Raw genomic sequence first — 8473 nt, 5'->3', positions numbered from 1 at the left:
AAATAAAATTGACAGCAGATAACAACGAGAACTAAAATTGACAGCAACGATCCACACTCTGATGCGAAATCAAGAATAAACACCCAAATATGCAAATTTGAACTACCTACGCATAAATTTATCTATAAGAGGCTAAAGTGCTTCATGTAGAAATAAAAATGAGATGCTAAAGATGAATGGAAGCTCCCACCCAAAAGTAGCTCGCAACGAAAACTTGCATCGGAATTGACACAGAAACAACCATCAAAACCATTCCTTTATTTCTTAGTTCTTTAAGTTCCTAAAGCAGACGATTGTACAAAAAAGGGAACTAATTTAAGAAAACAGACCAAGTAATTTTAGTCGCCAACATGGTTTGGATAAAACTAGCATATGATTTCAAGCAGAGCAGCACACTGACTGGATAATCACGATAAGCAAGCATCCAGTCAATCACAAGTCAGGAGAAGAAACCCAGAATTTGAGATTAAGGGTGAGACCATCTCCAAAGGGCAATCATTTTGAGGTGGATTCCCTAACTAGGAACTCGTCCGATTCAGCCTCGCTAACCAGTTTCTCCCTCTCGTCACCCTTCCCTCCATCGACACTCTGTGACCCGGTCAACCTGGCCAAGATTACAAAAGACATCCCTCCAAGAATGTTGTTCAAGCATCTCAAACCGACCACGGAGGTCTTGAAAAGAACAGGCGAAACTCCCTTGGCTAACAAAAACTCGATCCCATTCAAGGTTTGGTATCTGAGATTGCTGCTGACGCCCATGTGGATTGCCCAAGTGACAGCATTCAAAACTGTTGGTGGAGCTTTGTTTGGCGTCTCAAAACTAGGATCCATCTTCTTCCTCATCTTGATCAACCCGTTGGAGAGAGCAGTGCCAACAAGTCCAGCTGCAAACCCAACAGCTGCAAATACAGTGCCTTTGTACACAAAAGTCCCCAACCTACTCAACACGCTATATGCCCCGGGTTCAAACATATGGCTCGTTGGAGAACTGGCGAAAATGCCGGGTAAAGATATACTTGCGGAGGACATGGTTGGGGCCAAGAGATACATAAGCACGAAATTCATGATGGAACCAACAACAAGCGTAGAAAACACAAAGTCCAGCTCATTGAGCCCGAAATTCGGGCGCGAAGCCATGTCTCCTAAACAGCAAGCACTAACACCCACCAACTCCTCCATGAGAACTTTGAAGGGGAACTGCGGATCAGCAGCAACCCTCGATCTCCATCCATTGAGAAAAGCCCCAATAGGTCCAAAACTATCCGATGAAGATTTGGATTCATCTGAATCTCCTCCACCACCGTTCCACCCTCTATTTCCACCATCATCTCCACCACTACCTCGTCCAACGCCAATATCTCCACCGCCTCCAGCACATGGTAATTGAAATTTACTTTGTAGATCAAGACTCCCCATTAAATTTCCACTGCATTTCAATGAGGGAAAGGAGACAGAACTCGAGGAAGTCTTATCGGCGAATATTGGGGAAAAACTGGCAAACTCGCGACCACCGCTGGGGCGGCTGTAGTGGCACGCAAGTGGGGAGAAGCGAAGCTGAGCCATCGCCGCCATCTATTCTCACTTAAAAAACTGCTAAACAGATCAAGGAGATCACTCGTCTAACCCCAAAATCGATTCTGGAAACAGTATAAACAAAGCAAATCTCAGATCGCAGGTACAAAACAGATTACGGCATAAATCCAGTAAAAAACTGATGCAGTCAAGACAAGATCTTTAGCAGAGGAATGCATGCGCAAAGACACATAAAGCGGAGATCATCAGCTTCGATATCTAAAACCCTAATTTAGACAGAAATAAAGTCGATTCAAGCAGCACCGAGAATCTTACGCTGCGCCAACTTACTCAAAGTGAAAAAAACAAAAAACAAAATCTTACGAAGTGACATCACAAGCGCACGAAATAGATATTATGAATCAAACCTTAAGTAAAAAATCGTCAAAAAAATAAGGTGCTACTTGCGTAAAAATGGGAAATAGGGAAATTAAGAAATTATATGAGTGTAACCATCTATTAAGGTTGTAGAGGTGTATACTGCATCACTTCTTGAGAGAGGGGTGAGAGAATTAAAGAGGGGAGTTGGTGGGGCGTATTTATATAGCAGCCGGCGACTCTTGGGCCCTCTCACCTAATTTTGCCCTCTCAATTTAAGAGAGGAGGGCCTTTTGAGGCCCACTACTATTACAAATTCTATGGGAAGTCCTCGTTCATTATAAAAAGTAAAAATCACACGTATTCTTTCATCCGTCACGAATAATAAAAATAAATAATATTCTTTCAGTTTTATTATAAATATTTCATTTTTCATAATAAAATATTTTATTTTTTTGGGAACATATTCTCTCTATACTTAATATTTAAATAATTTTCATCAATCCATTTTATTTATTAATTACACATTTCTTAATCTCTATGGTCAAAAGTAATGAGACATTTGTAATATAATGTTTCATACATAACATTTAGTGTTTCAATATTTAGTTCATTGAAATATTTCTCTTTAGTATGTATAATTAAATTTCGTATGTTGATAAAATTTCATAAATTTTAATACGGTGCATCATATAGACACAACACTAGTTAGTAATCCTTCCATTTCACCTTACTAAACTTAATTCTTTTTCGACACAATTATTTAATAGAGATATATTACAGTATAAAAATATACTATAAAAATGTGTGAATTAATATTTATCATAGTGAAAATTAATTACTCAAAAAAGAAATAGATCAAATCAAATTGGATAATCCAAAAAGAAAAATAGGCAAAGTAAATGCGACAAAGGGAGTAATACGTAGGGGTGAGCAGAAACCGAACCGACCGATTTGATTTTTGGCAGATTTGAATTATACTACTCCCTCCGTCCCATTAATCTTGTCTCGTATTCTTTTTTTGTTTGTCACACTGATCTTATCTCATTTCTATAAATAATAACAATTAGCTACACAATAAGAATTCTTAATTACATTCTCTCTGCTAATTTATCACCTACTCTTTCATATTTTATCACTTTATTACATTCTCTCTCCTACTTTTTCATCTTTCATCTCCTACTTTATCAATTTTATAGGAGTACTTTATTACCTAGACACTTAAAACACTAATAATATTCTTCTTAATAATTATGTCGAAATTAAATGGGACAAGCCTAATGGAACGGAGGGAATATATTTTAAGCGGTCGGCCATTTTTTTTAAGATCAATCGATCGGTCGATTTGTGCAAAATCGATTGGTCTCATCGGTCGGCAGAACCGACCCTTATTACGTTTTTCAAAAAGGGGGAGTATTAGTAAATCGGATCTGGATTTGGCAAAGCGGATAGCCCGACCCATTAAATATTTCTGAATTGGATCAATTGATGTAAATCATATTCAAAATAGTAAAATTTCCATAGCAAAAAAGCACGCGGAGAAGAAAACCTCAGACCAAGTTTCTTTCCGCCGTCCGTTGCTGGAAACAACATGGCAATTTTCATTATAACTCTTATCAGTAAATGCTTGTATACATCTGGAAATGTCTCTATGATGGGTATCAAACTAGGTCGGGGCTCTTGATTTGAACCTAATTTATTTAGTAATCTGTTGATTTTATTGTTGTATTTGTCTGTGTTAATCTATACTTTTGCTTTTAGTGATCAGTGAATTGTCTGAATCTTACGGATTGATAGATGCATGTTAACTGAAGTAAGTGAATGCACAGTTGCAGATGAAGAATCTTTAGGTTTAACTTATTTGATTTTTATTTTTTGGGGTGGGAGGACAATGAATTTGAAATATGTTGAACTTAGCAACAAAAAGCAAAATCTCAAGTTGATGTTCAATTGCAGTTGGAATATAGAATTGTGATTTATATGACCAATTTTGATGTAGCATAGAATTTATATATCCGCATTGCTATAATTTATCTTTAACATGCTTTAAACTTTGCAAGGCATTGTTATTGGGTTTGATTCGTTTGACTATGCTTGTTCATTTTATAGTAGCATGCATATAAGAGCTGTTCTCAATTCTCAATATTGGGGGTAATAATATTTTCCAAGTTTGTTTAATTATCAATACTTGTGGAATATATTTTGGATACTGGGAGTGGGATCAAGAAGCATGTGTTGATGATTTGTTTTGCAACGACCTATGTGTTTTCAAAGACATGTATAACTGTATATGCTATCATGTGATTCATGTTATGGACTTGTGGTTAATGTGGATAAATTTGATCGTAAATTCTTTCTCAGTCTTTTTTTGGTTTGTTTTACAGTGGTACAGTTAGATATATGAATACTTAAGTATTATAACAATTTCTTAGTGTTCTGGAAAAAAAAATGCTACCTTTTCAATGGAAGAGACAAACATGTTTTTCATATTGAAAGAAGAAAAATAGAAGATAGAAAATGCGACCAAATATGTTTGCATGTATAGACTAATGTGCATCTCCTGTTTGCATTGTCAAATGCCTAGATCAATTATCTATATTAACTAAAATAGCAGCAATTGTTGCTAATCTTTCATTTTCTTTTGTTAGGTACGGTTACAGCCTGATCCATTCCTCAATGAACTCACCAATATGTTTGAGCAGACTACAGAAAAGGGCTCTGTGTGGGTTACTTTGAAGCACTGTGAGTGTTCATCTTTCAATGCACGTTCTTTTTTGTTTTTACCTTTTTATACGTTTTCGTAGACAGATTTTTAACTACTGCAGCTGTTGGAAATAAAGAGTAGTCTGTTTCTTCCTTTGACTATCTCCAACTTCTGACAAGTCCAAGGTTAAGAGGAATAAGATGAAGACGGCTGGGAAAAGATTGAATATAAGTGCCTCATTCGAGCTACATATGGAAAGAAACGATTTCAACAATGGTATACACTATACTATCTTCCTTTCCCTTTCATATTTTATATTCATTCTATTTCCAACTCATTCTTTATGAGAACAGTCAATCATATTGAAAAGTGATGTTGAGGGAATAAGTTTTGTTCAGAAACGGGTTGATCATATTGCATCAGTGACGTTGTGGTTGCCTGTTTTGCCAATTCCATTCATACATTTTGAATAAACTCTGCTATGACATATATGCATTTACAGACAAGGGCGATTAGGATCTTTTCTATTCTTTGAGATAACTCTCTTATTCTTCGAGCTTATCTCAAAACAGTTTCGATCCTAGCTAGGGAGACTTCATATGAGCTTAGTGATCTTATTTTTGTTCCATATAAGTTATAACAGCTTGCCAGACAGCCTTGGAAGGAAAGTTTGACATATGAGTAGTTGAATAACTTTCTCCAAATGAAAAACCCTCTACAAATAATTTTAATGCACCAATTCTTCATCTTAATTATCATGTCTAGAATGGACATACTATTATCCCGTTGAAAAATGACGTAAACACCAGTCTCTTGCGTTCTTCACATGTAATTCACAACCAATTTTCATCAAAGTTTAACTAATTTCTGTTTAGATTTGTCATCTGTTTTGAGGTCAAGATGCCTGGAAGCTTAGATAGTTGATGGTTTCAAACTTGCTTAAATGTTGTCGTCGATAATTGCTGCCCACAATTGTTGTCAGGACTACTTTTACTGAAAGACACTTGATTTGAATGTCAGGTTGGTCCAAAAGATCACCAACGATTCCAGTCGAGTTATGCAACTATCTTGAAAGCCCGGATGACTACTTTGAAAAAGAGGGAGAGGAAGGACAAGCGAAAGGCAGCAGATTCTGATAAAAAGCAGGACCAGAAGATGCAATCAAAACCCTCTAACTAAACTAGATTGCTTGAATGAGTTTCTTTCAATTGTTCTTTTTTATCGTTTATATTGTATGAATACATCTCGAGTCATTTGATATTAAGAATTCTTAATATCATTTTAATGTGTGAACTGTGAAGTGATATTTGTGCTCTATATTTTGTACAGTTAGGTCATCACATTTTGTTCATGTTGTTTTCATGCGCTAGTTTGTATTAGTTTATTTATTTATTGAATGAGAATTCTTCTTATACAAGCCGTGCATCAGGGTTGTAATGCGCCAGACAGACCAGACAAACATGCCTTTTTATTGTATATTTATTTGTATGTTTAGACCTTAATGATATACTACATGGCAATTACAAAATTGGACATAGCAACTAGAGTTTTCGATGGCCTATGACCGATTGTATCCAAGATCGAGTCCATTAATCTATTTGAGTTAATATTCATTTGAGATTTTATTTATTAGTGACATCATCCTTTATTTGGAATTTTTTTTATTATTAGAATGGTGACATCACCAAACCCATAACCCATTCCCCTTTTTCTAATGTCTACCAAAAGGAAAGATATGCCATTTTCGTAAATTTGAATCGTACTCACATTCACTAACATACTTGTTCATATTTTTATTATGAACATCGTAAAAAATGCAAATATACATTCTAAGCATTTAAACCACAATTTGCCAGTAGGCAAGTTCATTTATAAAATCTAAAACTATGACTTGTCGCATTCTGGCAAAGTGCTGTTAGTGTTGGTATAATTAAATAGATTAAAAAAAACTTCAAGTTGTAGTTTTTCAAATTTATGATAAGAAGGCTCCAAATTGTAATGATTGATATGGTCAAACAGCTCAAATAAAATAGAACGAATAAAATTAATTATTACCGATAGTTTATGACTTCGTTTTGGTGAGAATGGCATCTAAATTAACAATAAACTTGCTCCAAAAAGAAATTTTATTCTAGAAATAGAAGAAACAGACTAATACAAAGTTGATGAAATTCACACATATTTTCATACCTATTTAATACACACTAAATGATTGATATACTTTTTATGTTTGTTTTGAAAGGGTATTATACAATAACATAATTTACTTAGTAGACACCTCAGACAAACGTCTGTTAGTTTTCTTCGTCATGAAAAAAAAACGTAAGAGTAATTTCTCAGTTGTGTAATTTCAATTATTCGCTCCATTATTTCTCTAATCTCTTTCCCTTTCAGTCAGATTAGCTTATGCCACACCCAACAGTTGAATAAGCATTATACGGTTACCCAGATAAAAATAAAAATAATTAAAAAAACAGATCGAAATGCAAGCTAACTTTCCAAACTTGTCTCTTTGCACAGCAAATTAAGAGATAAAAAACTCCAAGACCTTAATTTGACTTCACCCTCACATTAAACAATTTCTCTATCCGACATAAAATTCTCCTTCCTTGGCATTTTCTTTCTCTCTCTAGATCCTACTTTCCTAAAATCCATGAGAAACCATGCGCCAGTTTCTATGAATCCACAACCTTGAAATTCCAAAACCATCTTTATTTTTTACTTCTCCAAAACTCGATTTGTTGCTATTTGAAGAAAATAAATTACTTTTGTTGTTTCTTGAGACTAGTGTTATACCCGTGCTTCGCACGGTACGAATATTCATACGTATTTGCGAAGTATAGTAGTAGTACTATAGAATTGTAAAAATATATATTAAGTGATATATACAAAACATAATAGAAAGAAATTAAAGAAAATTAATAATTTATATTACATAATACAAAAAATAGGAATTAAAATAATAAAAGACTTTCATATCATACAATTCATATTAAAAGACGACAGCACGACACAAATATAATGATATACATAGAATATTAAATTAGTGATAGTGACTATATCTCTTTAAAAAATAAATAAGAGACAATTTGTTATTTTCATATATTTCTTAAAATTATTAATTTTTACGAATTAAAATAGTAAAAATTAAGTCCAATTTCAATATTAAAATATAGAATAAAATAACATGTTTCCTTAAGATCAACAACATTTTTTCTTAAGTCCCCAAGGGGACTCCAAGCGGTGCGACCTCCTGGTTGTGAACTGTGAGGTCTCGGGTTCAAATCTCATTGCTCTCCCTCTCCAACTCCCCTAAGTCAAAAAAATAAAATAATAAATTTTTTCTTAAAACAAAATTTAAAATATAGAAAAAATAAAACACGCACAGACTTATAACATCAATAATTCTACATTATACTAAATAAAGTAATTAAAAATTTGTTAATTTGCAATTAACAAATCTTTATGTTGTACATATATTAAATTTGCAAGTACACGTGTTTATCATCTATTTTTATTATGGCAAAATATAAATTAATCTTGTATTTGTATTACCATTTTGCAATTAGACGTACTATTCTCCATGGTTTTTGTCACTTTTTTACAAAACATCATTACTATAACTTTCCACAATATGGCTAAGTAAAAACATTCAATACCATAATGTTTTTAAATATTTTTAAATTATGTTTACAGTAATAATACATAAATATGCACCTCATAAAGAGATGCCATATGCGCAATACAAAGGGATATACTAATTTCATATACTAACAATTAATAAGATTAATGAATTTTTGGTACATTTAATGATGTAGTAACTAATAACAGCCCATTATACTTTCGATAATGAAGCTAATAAATATACTAATTTGACAA

General features: G+C 33.6%; 1 protein-coding gene and 1 long non-coding RNA gene across 5 annotated transcripts; one reads left to right on the top strand and one right to left on the bottom strand.

The window, feature by feature from the left end:
• Positions 1-238: 238 nt before the first annotated feature.
• Positions 239-2167, bottom strand: LOC130997365 (protein RETICULATA-RELATED 3, chloroplastic-like). 2 transcript variants are annotated; one of them, XM_057922662.1, is made up of 2 exons: positions 1941-2167; positions 239-1637 (listed from the first exon to the last, which is right to left on the bottom strand). In XM_057922662.1, exon 2 carries the CDS (start codon positions 1570-1572, stop codon positions 496-498), a length of 1077 nt encoding a protein of 358 aa, XP_057778645.1. In that variant the 5' UTR covers positions 1573-1637; positions 1941-2167; the 3' UTR covers positions 239-495. The 2 variants fall into 2 exon arrangements, with proteins under 2 accessions (XP_057778645.1, XP_057778639.1); XM_057922656.1 differs by having other exon boundaries at positions 2026-2167.
• Positions 2168-3314: 1147 nt separating this feature from the next.
• On the top strand, positions 3315-6011 carry LOC130997382 (uncharacterized). 3 transcript variants are annotated; one of them, XR_009093070.1, is made up of 3 exons: positions 3338-4632; positions 4699-4870; positions 5615-6011. It is a non-coding gene; the product is annotated as an uncharacterized LOC130997382 (long non-coding RNA). The 3 variants fall into 3 exon arrangements; XR_009093072.1 differs by having other exon boundaries at positions 3340-4632; positions 4716-4870; XR_009093068.1 differs by having other exon boundaries at positions 3315-4870.
• Positions 6012-8473: the final 2462 nt, after the last annotated feature.

The sequence above is a fragment of the Salvia miltiorrhiza genome, chromosome 1 (assembly GCF_028751815.1).
Source record: "Salvia miltiorrhiza cultivar Shanhuang (shh) chromosome 1, IMPLAD_Smil_shh, whole genome shotgun sequence".
Taxonomy (NCBI): domain Eukaryota; kingdom Viridiplantae; phylum Streptophyta; class Magnoliopsida; order Lamiales; family Lamiaceae; genus Salvia; species Salvia miltiorrhiza.
The sequence above is the reverse complement of the archived record's forward strand: the minus strand, read 5'-3'. Positions and strand labels throughout refer to the sequence as shown.

Excerpts from the sequence above, each read along its gene's own strand:
- LOC130997365 (XM_057922662.1), bottom strand. The coding sequence starts at position 1,572 with ATGGCGGCGATGGCTCAGCTTCGCTTCTCCCCACTTGCGTGCCACTAC.